General features: G+C 35.1%; 1 protein-coding gene across 1 annotated transcript in view; it reads right to left on the bottom strand.

Annotated features, from left to right (window-relative positions):
• LOC107533966 (ras-associated and pleckstrin homology domains-containing protein 1-like) overlaps positions 1-23,492 on the bottom strand; it is a 67,994-nt gene that overhangs the window by 28,677 nt on the left and 15,825 nt on the right. Inside the window, exons 2-5 of the mRNA XM_087819631.1 lie at positions 14,718-14,837; positions 11,714-11,819; positions 10,186-10,691; positions 632-712 (exon numbers count right to left, since the gene is read on the bottom strand). Of these exons, the coding sequence (XP_087675757.1) occupies positions 632-712; positions 10,186-10,691; positions 11,714-11,819; positions 14,718-14,837 (813 nt within the window). The remainder of the gene's footprint in view (positions 1-631; positions 713-10,185; positions 10,692-11,713; positions 11,820-14,717; positions 14,838-23,492) is intronic.

Here is a 23,492-nt window from a genome sequence, read left to right as displayed (position 1 = left end):
CCACACCACATATAAATTTTTAATGTCCTTATATGAAAATCATACAGATGGCTAATCCTCCTTATAGAAATCTAAGCTTAGAACCTAATTTCATCTTACCTATAAACACAAAGTATTTATGTATAATTTTAATATTCAGTGAATCTTCCAGGAATGCTATTTGTTATAGTCAAATAAGTCAAGGGAAGCCAGCACTTTCTTTTCTTCAGAATTTACCAAGAGTTATTTGTTATGTTAGAAAATCATTTCAGCAATGGAAATGGAAACCTAGCTCGAAGTAAGACTTGCCAATACCAAAACTGGCAGTATCAGATTTCACTGTCATATGTAAGTAAATGACAGGAGAGATCTGAAATTCCTTTTGACAGCACTAATAACTAATTACCAGTATATTAATAAAAAGAAAGGAATGCAACTGAGGTACATGCCCTTGGCTGGAATCGAACTCGAGACCCTTCAGTCCATGGGCTAACGCTCTAACCACTGAGCCAAACAGGTTATAGTGAGCTTGGTTTAATTTTTAATTCAAAAATTGAGGTATATGACAAGGTTTCATCATCAGAAGGTATAAAGAATGCATTCCTCTTCATTGATATTTAAGCAGTCCCATGGACATGTTTACAGAACTTACAGGTGTGAGCTCAGCCTGTTCTTCTGTGAAGTCAATATGACGCTTGGCCTGCTTGCTGGGACATCTCAGAGAAATAGCATGCTGTGAAAATGCAGGAAGGAAGAAATGAAAGGTAAAGGAGGTGGAAAAGGGCAGTGCTCATTGTCATGCAGGAAGAGAAAAGATCACTGAAATGAATAGTTGAAACAAAATGGTAATGCAAAGTTGCATGCACCTTTCATTATATTATGCAAAAATAAAAAAAGTCAGAACCAGATGATCCTAACCTTTGATAATTTAAGGATAACCTACTCTACTTCTGGACAGTAGAGCCCTATGGGAGAATTATGCAGAAACACTGTATCCATACCAATTCATGCTATGAACCTCAACTAGGCCTTGGCTGCTGTTTCACAGCACTCCGTCTTTCCTCCTCACTCACTCTAAGCTCGTTCTAAGCAGTTTCCAAGTTCTTCAAGCTTCTAATTTCATCCTTCCACCTCTTCACATGACCTCACTTCCCTCCATTACTAAGCAAATCACATCCATCTATCGTAGGGATCTTCATTGCTGAAATGTACCCTATAACTACACCCATATTCTCATCCTCTCTCCAGTTCTATATAAATAAATACGCCCCTCCCCCAAGCTAATCATGCCCTAGATCTCATTCATTCCCCCTCGAATCCCAGGGGCTGATACTCAACTAGTCCAGTTTACTGGTGGCAGGAAGGACAGGAAAATAATCAAATCTCCTGGGTACCCTCCTCTTCTTAAACTATTATTTTCTCCCTTTCACTGCCAATTTCCTGAACTTAGCCATCGTATACCAACTCCACCTACTCCTCAATTCCCTACCATCTGGCACACATCTTTAGCCTTTGAGTTTAATGCATTCTGTAATTCATTCTCAAGATCATCAATGGCCTTTTAACCAAGGTTTTCTGTCTTTCCTATCATAGTACTCACCACACTGACTGAAAATGCTTGTTTGGTTGTCTGTATTGACACCCATCTCCTCATACAATAAATTATAACCTCATAAAGACACTGTATATTATGTTCACAGTTTTATCTCTTACAGCCCAGTGTAGTGCCTAGGCGCTCAACTATTTATGGAATGTATGAATGATTATTGATTTTTGGTCTTCATGTCACATGCTTGGCCAGATCAAGACTTCCTGCTTTCTTCCCTCCACATTTTCTCATCTAACATATTCTATACCACGGTGTCAACCACTACATCAATGGGAGGCCTATCAAATCTATATTGCCAATATCCTCACTCTTAGGGAACAAGGACTGATGTATTAAGGGCTAAGGGACATGATAAATGCAATGAACTCTCAAATGGTTCAGAGAAAAAATGTACATGAAAACAACAACAAAGGAAATGTGGCAAAATGTGAAAAATTAGTGAATCTGAGCAATGAGTTTCCTGAGTTCTTTGTACTATTCTTTCACATTTTTGTAAGTTTGACATTATTTCAAAATAAAAAGTTTTTAAAAATCAATTCTCTCTAGATTCTCACATAGGCTCACATATTTCCAAACGCTTACTGGTTAATTTATTTTAAAATCTAAATCTGAAGTGTTCAAAAGAGATGACTGCCTAAGTAGCATGTTAAACTATATGATGGAACATTAGTGTTATTAAAATTCAATACATCCTTATCAAAAGTGAATGTATGTATGCAAAGTGACCAAAAAAAAATAGCAAATAGGACATACGCAAACAAAGATGAAATGTTGTTACATTAACAAAGATGGAAAGGAATTAGGTAATGATATAAACTATTTAATGTTAATTAGGGTCCATTTCCACAAAATATTTACTTTCCTACAAAAACAATGATCTCCCCCAATCTAATTTTTACCTACTTTTTATCACTCTTTAAATCTAAAAGCTGTGCTCAAAACACACAATAAAAATGAAATTTGAGGATCAATTAATTCTTCACATCAATTTTGCTCTAAACAATCTCTGTCCCATAACTTCCATTTGTTATAAAACTATCAAATTCTCCATCAGTCTCTTAAAAACTCTCCACAAATCTCTGCAAAGTAAGTACGGATCACTACTTTTTTGAACTGAATCTGTAACATGTTCAAATTAAGTACCATTTATGAGCTAGAACCTTGGGCGGGGTGGGGAGGGGGCTGTATATAGAAAAGCATTGATCTGAACGTAGGAGCCAAACCATTTAATCAAGACATGGCCTTGTACCAAAGTTGTGGTTACAAAATGAAACACTTCCTTTCGATAGCTAACACCTTAGATTACAACTGGAAGAAAGAAGTGGAGGTTTGTGAACACACATTAGTGTTTCAATAAAGCATATTTACATTCCTCTTATTGATATGTATGAGCTTTTCACAAATATTAAACAAACAAACAAACAAACAAACAAAAACATAGCATGATGGTTATGAATGTAGACCTGGGGCTGGATGGAGTGCTTCAGTTCAAGCCCCAGATCAGCTATTTACTGTCAGTGTGACTCTGAGCTTATTACTTAACCTGTTTCCTCATGTGTAAAATAGGGGTAGTAATAACATTTATCTCCAAAACTTGCTAGAAAGAGAAATCTATTAGAATTAGAATTCAGCTCTCATCTAAATTTTATTTAAGCCTCAATTCATTTAAATTAGAGATAGTTGTTAAATTTTAACTATATTCAGGAATATACTAACCACCACCACAAGATGGGGATGTTACCGCAGGATTCTTTTTGCCTTTTTTTCTCCCACCCATACAACTTCTGTCTCTAAGGCCTGGATCTGAGCGAGGGCCAGCCTAGCCTTGTCTTTGATGCAGTATGAGCTCTATAACCAGAATGTCTGGGTTCAGATCCTTGGGAAAGTTATTTAGTTACTCTCTGCCTTTAGTGATTCCAAATTTAGAGGAATTACTAAAGTTTAAATCCCATCAGAAAATAAATATAAAGGTATATTTTAGCATTAACCTTTTCAGTAAACCCTATTTTATATAAAATTTATAACATGCGATTGCCATTTAAATTAGCAAACTGCTGTCTTACTGTGAAGTATTGTCTTAATCAGTTAATGTTATTAAAAATACCACAAAGATGACAGAAAACCAGCTGCAACATTTGTTTCACATTGGTTAAGATTTAAAGAGCCCTTATTAGAATTTATTTCAAGTACAATGAACTCCAATTTCAAAAAATTAGCAAATGAATATTACTGATGGTTTCATAAGAATACTGACTGAAATTATTCTATAATTAATTTTAATGTTTATCCATGAAAGCTATTTTTATGCTTAAACATTCTTTAACATTCTGGAAATAATCATTTTTAACAATCAGCTTCACTTTATTTTTAAGATATTGATAAAAATCGGAAGGCAAATGTTTAGTTTTGAAATTCAAATACAGATTTCTCAGTTATTTGACCTACTTACTCTCTTCTTTGGAATAATGCCCCTACTAAAGGGACAATGGGAGGCTTAAATGAGATAACATATGTGAAGTGCCTGGAAGCACATTATTTCAACAAGAGTCAAGAAAGTGAGAAAAGACATACTCTTCCTGATGTGAAATGGTACTGTGCCTATCCCTGATGGCTTTCAGAGACCAAAGAGGCAGAAAGATAAGCCACAGTATTATTTTACTTTTAGATGGGCAGTTTAACTACCCACGTCCCCAAGATGAGAAATAAAACCAATTTCAAACTGATTTTTCTGACCGGTATTTGTGTCACTAAACTTCAGCTGAAAATAACTATTCTGTCTTGGCTTTCCTTAAAACAGTTAGGTATAATTACTGCCTCCAAAGAACCTAGTTGTAAAAGACAAGTTTCACTCTTCAGTGTTTTCACATGTTACTTCACTTATGGCACTCCATCTACCATTTTGAAAGAAAATAATTGCTGATAATTTTAGCATGCAGACTTTTAGACAAAATGGATTGAATGCATATTTGTTCATTCAAATATCTGAGTGTTTCTTATGAGCCAAATAATGTTCTAGGCACTAAGAACATATCAGGAATAATAAATTTTTTAAACTCCTCTCATTATGGAGCTTATATTCAAGTGGGAGGAGACAGACAAATACAATTTAAAAAGTAAAATATATATGTTAAATGTTGATAAAATAAAAGAGAAATATAAAGGAGAGAAGAGAGATAAAAAGTAATCACAAGGCAGAAGAAGAGGAGTTCAATTTCAAAACGGAGTGATCAGCCCGGCTGCCCTGGCTCAGAGGTTGAGCATCAACCTAGTATCCAGGAGATCGAGGTTCTATTCCCAGTCAGGGCACATGCCTGGGTTGTGGGCTCCATCCCCAGTGGGGGGCATGCAGGAGGCAGCCTATCAATGATTCTCTTATCATTGATGTTTCTATCTTAGTCTCCCTCTCCTTTCCTCTTCCTGAAATCAATAAACACTTATTTAAAAAAACAAAAAAACTGAGTGATCAAAGAAAGTAAAATCCGAGCAAATCATTGAAGAAGTCTGTCATGGGAAGGATGTTCAAGCAGAGGACAAGTGAAAGGCTCTGAGGTAGGTTCTGACTTCAGGCAAAGAACAATTAGGAGGCAGTTATGGCTGGCAGAGTACGGAAGGGAGAGAAGAAAGGAAAATGGGCAGAAGTAACAGGGAAGCAGATCCGGTAAGGCGTTGTACACTGCTGTAGGGATTTTGGTTTTATACTGACAAATATAAAGCAAAGATCTGATTTACCTTTTTTTTGGTATCTTTGATTAAAATTAAGTGATTAATATAAAATCAGGTACAACACACTTGTATATGTCAACCAAATTAAAATGTGTAAAGGAAATTTTTGGCATCACAGTTATGTGCTTAATGTTTACTCTACATCATGAAACCTGAATCCCACCACTTGCTATTTACCTTTAACAGGACTACTCTGGCTACCAGTGGGGATGATAGACTGTTAAGGGGAAGGTGAACATAGGAAGACCAGTGGGAAGCTTTTGTAAAAATCTCTATCAAAATGATGTTGGCTTGGTGGCAGTGGAGGTGGTTAGAAACGATCAAATTCTGGACAACTTTTCAAGGTAAAGGCAAAAGAACCTGCTGCTGGATTGAAAGGGGGCTAAAAAGAAAAATGGAAATAGATAAGAAACCAAAGATTTTGCTTGATGAACTGGAAGAATGAAATAGCCATTGAACGAGATGGAGAAGACTGTGGAAGGAGTAAGTTTGAGAGAAAAGATCAGAGCCTCAGTTATAGACTAGTTAAATTTGAGCCACCTTTTAGACTCAAATAGAGATAAATATAGATTAGAGATAAGATGTATGAGCCTGGAGTTCAAGGGACACGCTGGCTAAAGATCCTGTAGTATTTCATTGAATCTAAGATGATTTAATGTTGGTATTTGCTTGATTTTGATCAGAAATTGTCAACAGAAGGCTTCACACAACATAGAATTGCCACTTTGCTGGTAGTGAGTGATAGATGCCACCTGATTTTAGAACATGGTTTCTCAACCTTGGAACTATTTTGGGTCAGGTAATTCTTTGTTGTGGGAGCTGTCATGTGCACTGTAGGATTTTAGCAGCATCCTTGGCGTCTACCCATTATATGCCAGTAGCACCCTCATATCACTGACAAACAAAAATGTCTCCAAATGTCACTGAATGTCCCCTAGGGGACAAAATAGCTCCCAGTGGTGTGAGGGGGGAGGGCAGGAGTGTGTTTTAAATAAAATAGGATACTGAGATTTAGGAGTTGTCAGTGGATAAGATCATAAAAGGAGTAGCTATAGATAGAAAGGTAACCTGAGAACTGCACCATGAGCATTCCAGGTCTAGAAACTGAGGATATGAGGAAATGGTGAGTGGACAATGAGGTAGTGCTATCCCTCCTCAACTCCCACTAAAAAAGACTAAAATGAAGGGTTTTGTTGCATGGCTTGTTTGCTTGTTTGTTTTTAAGACAAACTCACAAAAAGGCATGACAATTTTGGAAGCTAGAAAGCATGTGGCTGAGTGGTAACCAATTCAGCAGGCCTAAAAAAAGCTGAATGCTAAGCCAATGCTGGAGAAAAGCAGAGGAGCATCCCAATTTACATTATGTAACCTCAAAGTCTCCAGAAGTAGCAGAAGTGAAAGTGGCACTAAAAGCAGGAGGATTGGTTGAAAGCATATTTAAGAATGCAGTTAATTCTCAGATTCTCGCCTTTATTCACCAACTAGCAGCAGTTTCAGGTTCAGATTGATATTCACTGCTGGGACCCAATAGAACATAGCTTGGCACCAAGTTCACTTAATTCTACAGAAAGACAAAGACAGCACATTAACATGAGACATACTATCTTCAGAGGATATCTATACAGCCCACCAGAGGTCTTTCTCAGACCAACCACTGTCAAGAGAAAGAGATCACGTTGGATAAGTACAGAAATCACCTGGCTAGAAAAACTTCCTGCTCTACAGGAACCAGTAGTACATTAAAACAACTAATAAGTGTAGGTTCCAGGGCCCCTCAAGAGATGTGCTCATGCTAACTTACAAGAGCCACATACTGCACACCAGAAAGACAAGGTCTGTGTCTTTTAAAGTTCACTCACTGTCTTCCTGATCCATATGAACTCACCAATCAGGGATCAATTTACAATAACTATGCTTGAAAACATTCTACATTTTATTAAGTTTCTAGTAAATGAATTCCAGGGGAAGGAAAGCCTAGTCATTTCCCATGAATAAAAGGGCGCAGACCTGCCATTAACTCTGAACTTAAAGCAGTCAGTCTCAAATGGAGGCAATTTTGCCTTACAGGGAACATGTAGTAATACGTGCAAACAGATCTAGATTTCATAACTGGAGGGTGTGTGTTGTACTACTGGCACCGAGTAGGTAGATGACAGGGATGCTGCTAAACATCCTTATGATACACAGGAGAGCTCCCACAACAAAGAATTATCTAGCTCTAAATGTCAATAAACTGATGGATGAGAAACCCTGACCTAGGATTAAGTGGAAGATCACATACTGAACATTGAGGACCACCCCATATCTCAAGCCTTCTTTCCCAAATGGGCTGCTAAAGCACTGGCAGACAGGCATGCGCCTGCCAGGCAGGGGACTGGAAGAATCTGCTTTGGAGAAGCTTGCCCATCTGAGAGAAAAGACCTAAGAATGATCCTAGAGTAAAGACTTCAAAAGACAAAAACATTTTAAGATGAAATTAATAGAACACTAATTTTGTTTAAAATAAGCAAGAGATTTAATTAACTGAGGGAAAGTTTGGAGTTGAAATAGTGATAAACTTACCAAAAAAATTTATTTTACTATCTAAAGACAATGATTAATTCCAGGAAAAGCAAAATGTAATGTCCCAGAAAGGAAATCTAATAAAAGTATACAGAGTTTAGCAGTAAAATTGCAAGTATATAGAAATAATATAAACACTGAACAGCAGCAACCCAACCAAAATATATTGGAAAGATGGGGTAACAAGAGGGGAGAAGTGGGGGGAGATGTTTAAAGAGCACTAGCTCTTAATCTTCAAGAGTGGTAAGTCAGTAGATAATATACGCGACTGAAAAAAAAAGTCAAGAAATAGTGATGTAAGTATAGATTTAATGATATGGGGGTAAATACCCTAAGAATCAGCTAAAAGGGCAGAAAGTGCTTATCTCTGGATTGACATTTTGTGTGTGTGTGTGTGTATGTAACCCAAAACACAGCAGTGTTTTGGGTAACAAGTCTTTCAGAACCATTTGACTCTTTAAGCTCCATGCATGCAAACCTAATGTTTTTTAAAAACTGTGTATGAGTGTGGAAATAATTTGATATATGTGCTTGGGACCTACTAAGACTCCCTCCGTTTTCTTGATTTAAATCAGAACAAACTATATCCAGAAAAAAGTATATTAAAGCAAGTTCCAGTTAAACCACTTTTCTATCCATCTGGGAGAGGCAAAAGAACAGGCTGAACAGAGAGCTTAACTCCTTTCCTTACTTTATTCCTGATTTACTCACCAAACTTTATGTTAAAGCTTCATGTTAAACATAATACCACTGAACATTGATATCCTTGCCCATGGATAGCACTGGATGCCATCTGAAGTGTTTGCTGGAAGAAGACTTTTTACTTCACTTGTTCTTTTACTGTTTGAACTTTTATAACGAGAGTATGTTACAGATGGAAACACACACACAGATCCTGAATGATTAACCCGTTCCCATGCATTTTGACCTAATTAAAAATAACCTGATTGAAAAGAAGGAACATCAACATACAAAACACAGAAAAACCAAGAAAGCACATCCCTAATAAAATATTGCTCATATCCCAACAAGTAAATCTAGAAAACATAAATGACGCATACAAGTAGCTGGTGCTAAGAGTAATCCCCAGGTATCATGGGGTAGAAATCAGTTTAAAGTTCTCTATAGAATATATATCACTCTGATAAATTTCATTTTAAATAAATAAAAGTTTATTCTTTAGACTGATGTATTTCCTTAGAAGCAATAAAACTTGTTGAACTCCAAACTCTCATGATTTATGCTTCCCTTGTGCTCCCCATTACCTAGAACAAAGCTAGGTAAATGGGTAGGTAGCAGGAGTTACTGAATGATGAAAAGTAATCAAATAAATTAAATCAATGAGGGGGAATCAATAATGTCAATAGGTATAAATTTTAAATTTCTGTGCAATTCCTTAAACAATGTTTTATAAGATTTATCTTTTGGTTATTCATGAACAGATTGTTTTACCCTGTATTAGAGGGCATTGTAAATACAAAGTGAATGGAAGGTTGGTTTTATTTCCTATAACAAAACTGCCTTCTTCCTGAAAAAAACTCAATAAGGAATTCACCTTCACTAAAGTCAGCTGTTTCTAAACTTACTTGATCACAAATCCATTCCTTACCATCATCCCATCACATCCAGAAAAATTTCATCTTGAAAAATCTGTTCATGTATATCCTTTTGACTCTCTGAACTACCATACGAGGAAGACAGATCATGTACTACATTAGCTCCCTCTTACTTATGAGAAATTAATGTTCCCAAATGTAGAATAAACTCATTTAGGTCCTATGTGTAGTGAATGGCAAAGAAAACACCTGGAAGCAAGTTTTCTGATTCCAAGACCAGTGGCTTTTTCCACTGCACCACACTGACTCTTTGATAATAAAATGAAGTAAACCCTAAAAACTAGAATCTTAGAGGACTACAATGGGAATATGAGTCTTAAGAAATTTCTTAAGTTGTTATTTTACGGTAAATATACATTAAGCAATTATCAGTTTATTAGCCATACAAACTTTGCAAAATGTCAAAATAAACCACATTTCAAGTATTTTATTAATGTGAAACAACTAACATTAATTCGAAGAATTCCAATAGTCGCAAGAATAAAAGAGAAGAAATTAAATCTCTTCTTAATCATCTTGTGACACTGCCAGAGCTGGTAATATACTACTTTTGTAGTGATTTTAAAACTTAGCTCAGAGGTATCCTTCACCAATTTTAAATGCAGAAAAAATAAAGTTATTTAAAACTACATTTAAAAAATATGGTTTCCTATTTTAATACTAAAATATCAGAAAAAAAAAGTTCCATCTACCTACCTCAGTAATTGGCTGCCCCTGATGTGTCAAATCCAGTTCTTGAGGGCGTGTTACTTTATCAATATCCAAAGAGTCCATGCTGGAAGCTGCAGAAGTGATGCTGGAGCGGGAGGAGTTACTAATGGAGCGTACTTCAGCATCACTCACTGTGCCCGCTGATGCTGTTCTTCTGTGCTGATTAGTTACTAAGGGCTTAGCATCTTCTAGCACAGACTGCTGGGCAGCCTCATCCATACTCAAGGATGCCTGTTCCAACTGTGCAGTAATATCATCCAGGGAGTAGTTGGCATGTGACGGTTTATTTATCCTATTAGATGAAGAAGACAATCCTTTCAAGGTGCCATGTTTTGATGTATGTCGGCTAGGAGGTAATTTCTGAGTGGCTTTTGTTTCTGTGATTTGACGCTTACTGTTTCCTGCACCAATACTGCTCAGCTCCCGCTCTATTGAGCAAAGATCAGCCATTAGGGCATCCAGATCCACAGTTTCTCCCTGATTCAGAGCTTCTGCAATGAACAACAATACATGATGTTTCCAGAACAATTGGAATCAGAATGTATACATTCTATTATAAAGCAATTAATGAATAGGAAGAAGCAAAGATATTCATCCTCTTGGACCTAAAGTCTCTCAAATATAGTATTTCTAACAGTTTTTTGTTTGTTTTATATTCCAAGAGAAATTTTTAGAAGCAAACAGTCCATCTTTTAAGATTTATAGAAATCAGAGGAAAACAGAATTGTAAGTTGAAAGGTAAAAATAATGCTGGTTTGGCTCAGTGGTTAGAGTGTCGGCCTGGGAACTGAAAGGTCCCAAGTTCTATTCCAGCCAAGGGCATATACCTCAGTTGCAGGCTAAATTCCCAGACCCCATTGGCAAAAGAACGGGAGGCAACCAATCAATGTGTCTCTCTTGCATCAATGTTTCTGTCTCTCCCTGCCTCTTCCCCCCCTTCCACTCTGAAAAGCATTGGAAAAAATATCCTTGGGTAAAGATTAAAAGAAGAAGCAAAAATTGTACACTGTCCCTAGTTTTAACCACATCTCCAATGCAACTTTTTTCCAAAGGATCTAAGTTGTTAATATGATCAGTGCCCTGGTACAGATGCTACCTAAAGAGCTGAGGGCATAAAGAAAAATGTAAGGCCTAAAAAATTACAGACTGAAATATCAATTTCAAATACTATAAAGTTGACTAGGTAGAGAGCATTAAATAAAGGGCAGAGGGGTTGATTTTAAAATTATTAACAACTAACTTCACTGGACTCTATAATTTGTTGTGGGGCTCCACCCAAATATGTACTTTGTCAATTATTAATAGCTTAACTAGAAAACTATTTTAGTTATGTTCCAGTTTGTTTTTTCCTGTGATTGTTTGAATTAGTAATAAAATATACAAATAAACATAAAAACTCAGTCAAGTTATGCATGTCATTCTTATGTTGAGCTATCTGGAATTGTAGCTGCACTGCTTTTACATTATATAACTTAGTAAACTATTTTACATTTTATTTCCAATTATATCTTACCATTCAAGTTGTATATGGAGAAGCGATAAGAAAAATTGGCCATGTTTGTTTCCTGGCGAAGAGGAGATCGTTTTACTGGTTCCATGGGCTTATCAGAATCCAAACTCTTTAAAAAAGAAAGTTCAGTAAGTCATATTATATTCACACTTCAATGATATAAAAGGACAGTTTGTTTTATGATTAAGTGAACTGTTATAGAATACATAATAAAACCAAAGTTTTTCTAGGTAATAGCCTTAAGGAAAAGTAATTGGTTTTCATATTATTTTGGTTATAGTTTTTTCAATTTTTAAATAATGATCTTACTTAATTCACTTGAGACTGTGATAGTTCAGAGTAAATATCTTTCCAAATATGTCAAATATAGCAATGTAGTTCATTTTACATAAATTCACTATAAAATAACTAGGTATATGAACATGGGCATGGTAAGATAAGTAGGAAGAAATGATGCAGGTAATTCTGTTATCTTTTTCTTCAAAGTAATTTGTTTTTGGTCCAGCAGAGAGTCATTGTTGGCATGAGGGACCCTGAAGATATGGCGCAATCTTGGACTCAAAATTAGTGCGACTCAAGATCTTAACAGAGGCTACAATTTTAAACAATAATGAAATATCCTTGTTCTTTTCAAGTTCTATGAGGGCACACTGTAACCCAGCTGCACTGCTTGCGCTAAGTCTAGAATTATACTGTACTTCAGGGTAGGCTATCTTCTAAGTTATCTCACCACCTTTTAAAATGACACTTTTTCTACAATAAGGAAAATAAGATGTTTACAACAGAGAAACTCAGGGTAAGGATCAGTAGCTATATAGCATTTATTTAAATAAATTTGTAAATATTGGGATTAGTGTTTTAAAACTTTAGTTTCTACCTATAATTATCACATAGATGTCAAATAAAAAAAGAATGCTGGACAGTAGAGTCGTGGAATTAAATTAGAATGCCATCTTCTTTATTCATTTATCTCAAGATAAAATGAATCTACTCAGAAAGTGTCCATCCAGTTTTTAAAACTATGATATTTAGTAGATTTATTCAGTGCCTTATTTCAAATATTCACAAAATAGCAAGGAAATACTTTTATCTCAAACCAAAATCCTCCACTGCAATTTAAGTCCTAAGTCTCCTTCTCTCAGTGGAAATGAAGACTAATTAATAGGTAGGATGTTTTCTGTTGAATATAATTGAGGACATATTAGAAGTCAATCTATTTACCAATTTAAATAAACAGATACTTGTTATAATTATCTGCTGTGTCCATGGCAATGGGGCAACAAGGGAAAGAGTGAGAAGTACTCCTTGATGCCAAGAAATTTAGCGGGGAGGGAGTGAGTGTCATTGAGAATTTGAAAAAAGCTGTGCACCTTCCAGAAAAATGCAAATACACACAAAATTTTACAAATGATTTCAGAAGATTCACCAACCACTTAAAACTTAAACCCGATTTAATACAAAATTGAGAATCCCATTAACACGGTATGTGTGATACAGGTGTAAAGATGACACTTTGTAGTGAACTAAAATAAGAAACAAAAAAACTTGAGGTTTAGCCACTAACTTAGTAAAAATGTCTGAAAATTTCTAAAGTGTTAAAATGCAACTGTTAGCAGTGGGCCACATCACACAACAGGTTTTTTTTACCTTTTTCTCTAGAGACAGATTTGTATAGTAAAAAGAAGTCACAGCATTAGTCAGGAGTCAACTTTTTTGGTGAGTGGTTCTTCACATTTAGACGTCAGGGGATTTAAAATATAGAGAGTAATAAAAGGTACTGAACCAGTAGAAATGCCATCTGCAGTGGAGTAGCATGGAGTACTCTTTTTGGCTCCCTTCCCAAGTATGAGCAATTAAACCATACGGTCAGGTCAACCCTATACATGTCAGCTGGCAATTATTATTTTCTATTTCCTTTATTTTGCTTCCTCTTTCCTTTTTCTCCTCAGCATAGGAATACACAGCCTAGTCATCATCTTTATGCCAAAATCTTTACCTTTTTAAAAAAACTGAGAGGTTGAAATGGTTTCACAACTACAGAAAATACCTTTCTCTCAACAAGTAATGTTATTTCTCCTGGCTGGAGATGAAGGAAATGATTCTTATGAGATCCTAGTAGAACTGAAAGCACTCTCCTCAAAACTGAGCAATAACAGATTATGGTCATAACACGTCTGCTTTTCAAAATGATCTAAGAATTATATGAAGAGTTTATCAGTTTCAATTACAGACTGTTATAGAGAGAGAGGAACAAACCAGTATTTTAAGTTCCCACCTTACCATCTACTTTTCTACTAGTTAAGGAATCTCATACTTAAACAATTTTATACAAAAATTCTCCCCAGAGATATTAATAATGAACGAAAATAAATTTTGTTCTAATGTTCTCATTGCCATAAAGTTAAAGTTGTTTTAATATAATCTATCAACTGGGGTAGTAATAGTGTACCCTTTTATTCTAAAAGTGACTTGGTTTAGAGGATAAGGTCATTCTTTAAAACAAACAAACAAACTACCCAAGATAAAATAAAACCAAGTGAAAAGGCTTTTCCACGGTTTTAAAATGCAGCTGGGAATGAAATTTTGAAGTATTCTGGAATCATGTAATAGAAAATATTTGCACATGAAGATATTATTTATGTTGTAAAATGTATTCAAATTCACTAAGCTATGAAATAAAATCTGCTAAAATTTAGACTTTAAAATTTTAGGTTTTAAACTTCTTAACCAGCAGTCTCAATTTATGAAACAGATTTGTAAGTAATCCCTGTAGATGGACAGAAGCTCTGTCATAAGTACTTTTTTAAAACTCCTTCAAATAACCAGAGAAGATAATATCTTATCCTATAGTAATATTCATTTACTTGTTAATGTTTTGGACATTTTCCTTTTATAGCAGTATTTAAAAATGTAACCTATATTCATATCCTTATGACTATACTGTAAACTTTTAGCACAGAGTGACGACTTAAAATCCTCAACCAGTTTTTCAAGCACTATTTCTAACCTGAGTGAGTTTGTCTAGTTCCCCCAGCCAGGCTCCAAACATTTTGTCCAGATCTTGATCTTCTTTGTCACTGTCTTCTTCAGCACCATGGTCAATTTCTTCATCTGATAGCTGCTCCATCTGAAACAGATATTTGTGTAGAATAGTTACAAATTAAACTTAAATTATGCAGTATATGTTCTAATACATATTGCAACTCTCTGGAGTCAAACCTTCAAAACTAGAGATTATATTATAAAAGGAAATTAGAAGTCATTACTGGCGACAGGGTTGACGAGGAGAAATGAAAGATTAAGTCTCAAATTTTTAGAAAACTGTGAAAGAATGAACTGCATCAGATTATGACCAGAATCACAAGCAGCAATAATTTAAAAATTGCAGATTACTCCCATTAATTAGAGGATATGATAGCATACCAGTTCTCTCCAGTAATAGATTCTAAAATGCCCCAAACACCAGTGAAACAATTCCAGGGACTTTTAAGTATAAGTCACTTGAACAAAAAGATATTTTCCTTCTTCCTATTAATAAAATAATGCAATATCTGACATGGAACTTGCATATTATTTTGTGAGGGGAGGAAAAGATTACACAACACAAAATAAGATCAATGACTGGACACTTAAAGTTGTTAAAGTAAGTTAATCTAATTTTTAAAAATAATATTAAAAGCTCTGAGAAATCTTCAGTAAAGCTTAGGTTTGGCTTAGAACAACATATTCTATATGTTCTACATTTATTTAAGCACAAATCCTTTTCCTTCAATTTGGAGTAATACCTATTAACTCTCTCAGTGACATAATGAATACCATCACTGTACATTCCATACTCTTGACTCACATTTCTGAAACACAGATTTTGTTCTAATGGATCTACACAACATTAGGAATACAACCTTCCAGCTGGTTTAAACAATTCCTCAGAACTTAAAGATATCCTTAACTTCAAATAAGAATTTGTACGTATCTTACACCTCTCCAAAGCAGCAATCAACAAAATTACCTCTGTGATACTGAAATGTGGTTATGAGATAGGTAAAGAATCGAATTAGCTGATAAGATGTCATGAAGTTAAAATTTAAACCTTATTTTACTATATAAAATTTTTCAGAAAGGGTCAAATAATATTGCAAAATCAAACTGAACTTAGTTCTAAACAATGCTAAAAATCAGAACATATCTCATTTAATCACTGAAGGGAAATAATTTTCTTAAGCTTAATAACAAAGGATAACAGCTTATCAATATCTCTAATAAAAACCGATCATTCTAATTTCACTGCTCTAAGCATGTATAAATCAGGGCATTCTACCTTAACAAACAAAAATAGATCCACTAATTTTCCAATTCATAAATGTGGCTTAAAGAGATTTGGTTTTTATAATTCACTTGTGTTAATAATATTTCTTAAGATTTTTATTCATTACTGAATTACCAACAGATCAATCTCAATTGATATTATTCTTCATTAAGTTATCTACTCATGAAAAACAAAATGTTAGTGCAAAGAAAAACCTCATCTGATCAGGTGACTTACTCAAATAATAGTTGCTAGTTTGATAACATCTAGGTGTAGTAATACCCACTCTTCATGATAAGGTCAACAAGCATCAGAACTGGGAAGATAATAGTCAACTTCCTCTTCCTCCCTAATTTTCAAAACTAAACACATTGGAACAACTCAGAAGCTAAAATATTCTAGAAGTAATTCTGCTTTGAGATAATGATACACTTATGTCTGCACTTCCCTTCTGAGCACACATAAGGGAGATGCTATACTGGAAGAAAAAAAAAAAAGAAGCAATAGGAATATAATTTTATAGAACAAACACAAAATAGTTCAAAATGAATGTATTTTAAATTATCACAAAGCCAAATAGAATTAGACTCCACATCGAAGTCTGCTGTGTTTTGTGTTATTATTATTAAAACCCAATAATTATTTAGATTTAAAAAGTCTCTTTAAATATTTTCATTAATAGTTTGTTTTTATCTAGACTACAATATACTCAAGTAGAGTAAAATATGGATAGGAAACAATGACAGAGTCTAAAATAAATGGAAATTTTGAAGCAACTATTCAACTTTTACCATTTATATAACTTGCCAATTTTATCCTTTCTTGAATTCCTATTACCACCTGAGTTATTTTATACAAATTAACAAGACATTTATCCAGAGACTTTTCCAATGAAATTTAGGTTCTGCAACATGTAAGGATCTACACTCTAAAGCAGCGCTCTCCATTCCTTTGAAGGTGATGCTGATCTTTATTCTCTTACCTCTACTGTGGCATCAATTCTATTTATTACACACACCGAATGAGGAGCCCAAAGAACGTTTTTTTAATGGACTCTGACCTGTCTAAAGTCAACAAATCTAGTAAAGAAATTCATTCCCTGTTATATAATCAATGCCTGTCTCCAATTAAATCACAATTCTAAACCAGAATTTTCCCAACATAATGCCCTTACTGAAAATGACAACAGCATAAAATGCAAATAAATAATAGTCAGTCAACTGTCCCTCCAAACAAAAGGAGAACAATTAAGGAAAAGAAAATAGAACGTATCAGTTTTGTTTTAAAAATAATTTGGCTTTAAATGGATAGCTTATAATATGATGCTTTTCTTTAATGATGTGGATAAAGGCCTAAACAAACTATAATTATACTAGAACAAATACTGTGACTATTAGATTAGGTACTTTGGGGAGAATATATTAAAGTTGTACACTTAAATTCCCTGTTCCATTACATCTATGTCCTGAATGAATAAATGTATCCTAGCACAAATGAAAAGGTTTACTCCCTCCAAGATGCAGACATATTGAATATAGACTAAAATCCAAAGTTACTAGCAGGTAAACCAGTTCCTGTGTAATCCTGGCCTTCAGGGACCTCTCTGACCTCTCTTCCCACTCTCCCCTCCAGCCACAGTGTCCTTCCTGCCTGCTGTGCTTTGGAGCACATTCCGGGGAGAGAAGGTGTGGATTCTGTTTTGAAGATAGACAGAGAGATGTCTGGCAAACATCCAACTGGAAAAAAGTGAAGAGTTAAGCCAATGAGGAGGTTTAGTTAGTCTGAGTATTATTTCAAAATCATGTTTATTACAGAAAAATCATAAATCATAAATTATAGTAATATGACTTGGCTAATATCTTAAACCAGTTTTCATTTATTTTATTCAATAAAGTAAAAACAGAAATAATGGAGGAATACAACCATTGCTTATAACTGGTTGGTGAATAATCATGCTTCAATTATTCAATTGTAATATATAGTAAGCTCCACTACATATAATGAAAACATCCATTTAGTACGCCTTAGTATGAAACAATAATATTTCCACTAAATTTTCCATTAAGTTAATTATTCAAGAATATTGTCCCTAAACCTTCCTCTTGGGAGATATTTTTGTTTACTCTTCCATTTCCTCACTGTGAGACAGAGTAATGATCTTTATCAAGAAGGCTGGGCTTAGATTACAGTTTAAAAATTTGAGTAAATACATTCCAGGTAGGGCAAATTACAAAGAGCAAAGGAGAAAGTCTGTGTTTGTGAGACTGTCATGAGATTGTCTCAAATAAAACAACAAGAGTGAGAGTTAAAAGTCAAGGACTGAGGCAGGACCTGGTCATACAGAACTTGGAAGCCCGAAGGCAACTGGATTCTTAAACATAGAAATGAAAGGGGTAGGCGTAGAAATAGTATTTTATTCAAAGGACATGGTGCCAATACAAGAGGTATTAGAGAAGGGAAAGACCATTAGAAGGCTACTGTATATATTAGGTAGAAATCATTATAAATAGGGAAATTGAAGTCCTGAGAGGAAATAAAGTTACATAAGTGACATACTTAGAGAGTGGCAGGAAAAATACATGATGTATAGCTAGGGTGCCTTATTTGTTACTATTTTTATCCCTTTAATAATTCAAAAATAGTTGTTTTGTTCAAAATAAGCACTCTATACTTAAGACCACGGGAAAACTCTCAGAATACAGGGGGAGTGCAGAGCTGCCACTACAGTATTTCTCTAAGTCTAGCATCCTCAATGTTCCAAAGAGTAAAGAGAAACTTTGATTGTAATATTTACATCTACTATGTGCCAGACACTGGAAGAACAGAGATGAAGATGACAGCCTCTGTCCTGAAGGAATACATAATCTAGTAGGGGACAGACAAGGAACCAACAATGATGAAACATTGTGTTAAGTGCTATAATAGAAGTATGTTATATGAGTGTAGTTTAACTCAATTTGAGAAGGAAAGAGGAAAGGTGTGATGCTTCAGGCAAGATCTGAAGAACTTGTAAAGGAGAGAAAGAGAAGGGTGTTTTAGGCAGAGGGACCAGAATGTGCAAGGGTATAAAGATGTGAGAAAGTAAGAAATGTTGAGAATTCTAAGTTACTTAACATTTCTGAAGCAAAGGTTGTCTAGTGGTGTTATTACATGCCATTGAGTGAGCTCTGACTCCTGGTAACCCTATGAAGGCGTGAGCTGTCTCATTATAGGGTTTTCAAGGTATGAAAGATAAAAGATTGAGGAAAAAAAGTGCAGCAGTGATTTACCATTGCCTTCTGCTGCAGTGTGGGTCCAACCACATGTGCTTGGATCCACGGTGTCATAAATCATCAAAAGCCTACGAAATATAAGCATTTCTGCAGGAATGTGTGGTGTAGACCTATAGGAAATGGAGCTAGAGAGAAGGCAGGGGCAAAATTATAAGCCATACCAAAGAATTTGGCCATGATGCTGCCCAGCAATGTTTTTCTAATTGTGGTCTGATGACCTGCATCAAAATTACCTGGGGTGCTTCTTTTAAAGTCAGCTTTAAAATGGTCTGCCCAAGATCTACTGCATACTAATTTCCAGGGAGTGGGACATTTTTAACACGTTTCCACAGGTATTTATGTCCACTAAAGTCTGACGGCTGCTGTAATGTGTTGTGTTATAATTACTGGGAGGACTTGTAAGACAGAAGTAAAGGAGTTTACATAACCACAATTTGGTTAAAGGCAGAACAGCCTAGACCAAGTTCTCCCTAAGACCATAAAGAAATTAGGCAGTATCGGGATCCCCTAATTAACATACCCCAATTACTCCTCCTCTGTTACCATAGTTCCATGCTTCTCAGAGTTATTAATTTAGAAATAAATTTTAGTCCTTTACAATCCAGTTATGTTTCAGTAGCTCTGTAACACACAAAAAATAAAAATGGTGTTTTAAACACCTCCTATGCTGCTCTAATCCGGTAAATAATTCTTAAGTAAAACAGGCACTAGAGAAGGGAGGCTGTGAAGACCCAGGATCAAGGAGTGCCCCCAACTGTGCAGGATAAACCTCTTGCAAAGTAAAAGCAAGAGGAAGGAAACCTAAATCAGATAAAAGAAACAATAAAGAAAAAAAACCCAAAACTCTGTTAAATTTAGTAAGGCACAAAAGAGGAAGAAGACATCAAAAGGGAGAGAGAGGAAGTCAGAGCAGAGAAGGAAAAGGAGAGAGATGGGCATGACGTAATGTAAAATGCAGTGTTTCGGGCGATGAAGGGCCATTAACTACTCATTTGAATAAGGCACCAAACATATGTTTCTCTCTTGATCTAGAACACAGGACCTGCTGTGAATTAAATGGTTCATTTGTAAACTGAGCAAATGAAGACTGAGAATTTAATAAACCAACTGAATTTACACGAGCTCTTTACAGGCTCAAAATATTAACCATGTTGTAAATATGGCAACATTTTCCTGGGGTTTTACCTTTTAATTTGTTGCATAGTATTTTTTTTTTAAGACACCGCTAAATGTTTTATTGTTTAAAGTTATCAGAGGTACAAATTCTTTTCCTTAGTTCAGTAAATTCTTCTCCACCCTGCAAACAAATATTTATGTAAATTTTTAGTTTATTATTAATTCTTTTATGTAGCTATTACATTTTACATAGGTAGCTCAGTTTGGCAACACATGTGAGTGAGAACCTTAAACTGAATTTTCCCAAAATTTAAAATTTTCCATCTTTGCTATGTTTATTTTTGTATCTATGTTCTGCATAAACCAGGGCTCTTGTTTTGAGGATGCTCTTCCAGTGTGTGCCTATTCTTAAATAAACATCATTTCATAGCTTCTGTCATTAACTTATAAAGCAGATGAGTTTTTTTTAAAAGTCAAAATTGGCTTTTCATATATACATCATGAAGTTTTCTCTGTATGTTAGTGGCCCTCAACTGAAAAGGCCCAAGTTCTACTTAGGGTCTAACACTTCAAAATACTTTGCCTACAAACAGCATTACACTAAGTAATATGCAGGATACAAAGGAAGCAAAAAATACCTTCCACAGCTTCAAAGAACATTAATCCTAACTGTGGGGAAGATGGTAAACATAGAAGTAATTTGATTAACAAATTATCTAAGAACAAAGTTCCTTCCTTTTGTAGGCCTGTACATGAAGCAAATTTAAAGGAAGCCATGATCTTTTAAGTGTTGAAAGGGACTAGGAAGAAGGCATGTATTACGTTATTGAAAAGCTTTGCAGGAGCAAACACAGTAAATTGGCTATGAGGTAACTTGCGTGGCCTGGTCCTCTGGGAATGAGCTAACACCTGAACTAAATTTTGTAAAGTTCCCACATGGAACTGTACCTCCCTAATAAACAGAGAGATGTACTGTTTTTGGGCTAGCCTGGTGAAACCCTCTTTACCCAGAGGAAATAGAAATACTAATGGAGGTGATGCCTTCTCCTTTATGTCTGTTTTTGACAAATGTAACTAACATACCCTCTTCATTATCATTATCATGTACATTAAATGTGAAGTAACTAAAGATCAAATAAGGATGCATAAAAATAAATATTTTAACAGTTGATAGAGGTAATGATTCCTAAGAGCTACAAATCAAATCAAAGGCAATTTTGTTAATTTAACATTTTATTTATCAAGCATTTAAATACACTGCCTAGTAAAGGAATTCTTTTATTTACAATGGATTTTCATAACACTGGATATCTACTAAACCCCAAATAGAGTTTTCCCTTATCTAAAGTGGAAAAAAACAAACTTAGTTCAATGCTCTACAAAGAAACTCCTAACATTCCTATAAATAAGAAGTTCTAATGATCAATTTTATCATTACTTATTACACAGTACATCATAAACCATAATCTGAAATCACTGAGCAACAAAAAAATTGAAAACAAAGAATAATTGTAAAATCCCTTTGTTTATATTCCAGTTTTTCAAATTCATTAAAAAACTGTGGCAGAATACATTTTTCTTTTTTGTTTTGTTTTGTTTTGTTTTGAAGCCACCCAGTGTGTAGTGATTTATTTTATAGCAGCCCTAGGAAACTAAAATGGTCACTATATCTGTAGAAATGGGGCTTCCATGACTGCTTCCAGAGATGTTCATCTCGCTCTTTCTGCTCCACACTTAGACCCTTTCCTGCTATGCTAGCTACATAAGTATTTAGTTATCTTTGGAAGCAGTGGATATTGTGCATGCTATGACTTTACTCTCTTGGATAGAAGAAACAGTCTTGAAATTCTTAAAGGCCTCATTAGGTGACTACTGTTTTTTTCCCTTCACTTTTGCCCTATTCCCCTAAAACAATGGGGAACATCTGGCCAGCGAGCTGAAATCATTTGATCTGATCCTGCCAAGGCAACCGCAGGCAGGACTAGAAATTCAATAAATCTAGGAGCTTTTTTCATAGCTAATTTTAAGTTGATAATTTTGCAGGACTCGAAAATGATGTTATAAATATACAAATGGCCCTTGGCAGAAAAAAGGTTCCCCACCCCTGCCCTAGAAGATACATGGCAGGAAATCCAGCCCCTCAGGGCATCTCATGCTTTTGGCGGGGTGGTCTTCCAGACAATTGCAGCCTGTGGCAAAGAAGCCATTTGAATTGAATTTTGAATCATCAGAATGAACTCAAAGTTTCAAACTGAAAGAGTTAAGGAGAAGGGTAGAAATAAAGATTGATACATGTGTATGTGTATTTGCAGGTATGTCCATGGTAGTAACAACTGATTCAGGCAAGAATCATCAACAGATGCTAAAATTAGTGGGTGAAAATTTGATGAGACTATTTACACATTCTAAAAATATCTCCCCACAAAGTAATGGGGGGACACTATCTTAAAGCGATCAAAGTTAACCAAGTGATCAAAGTTAACATCACCAATATTGGAACAAACCGACATTGCATGCTTCCTGTAATGATACACTGAGAAGATATCATTTTGTGGTATTCCTGACAAAAACGCATTACCTACATCAAATTATAAGAAACATTTTACAAAATAACTGGCCTATAGTATTAAAAGATGTGGAAGTCAAGGACACAAAGGCAGGCTGAGGATATGTTCCAGATTAAAAGACACCTAAGAGGACAATTAAATGCAATCATTGATCCCAAATCAGAAAAAATATGTACGTATATAAAGGACAATATTAAGACAATTGACAAAAGTTGAGTATGGATTGTGTATTAGAACATAGTATTATATCAATGTTACACTTCTCGATTTTGATCATAGTACTGCAGTTATGTAATGGAGTATCTTTGCGCTCAGGAAAGAGACACTGAAGAACTGAGTCATGAAGGGCACAATGCCTGTAACTTATCCTCACATGGCTCAAAAAAATGTGTGTATGCATATATGCTACTGTGTGTGTGCAAATATATATACAAAGAGAGAGGAATGATAATTAGGTAAGATGTAAATGACAGATAAGTCTAGGTAAAGGGAATATGGGAGTTAGTCGTTTGTACACTTCT

This window comes from Miniopterus natalensis, chromosome 8 (genome assembly GCF_054644295.1).
Source record: "Miniopterus natalensis isolate mMinNat1 chromosome 8, mMinNat1.hap1, whole genome shotgun sequence".
Taxonomy (NCBI): Eukaryota; Metazoa; Chordata; class Mammalia; order Chiroptera; family Miniopteridae; genus Miniopterus; species Miniopterus natalensis.
Note: the sequence above shows the minus strand (reverse complement) of the source record. Positions and strands in the feature narration are given on the sequence as shown.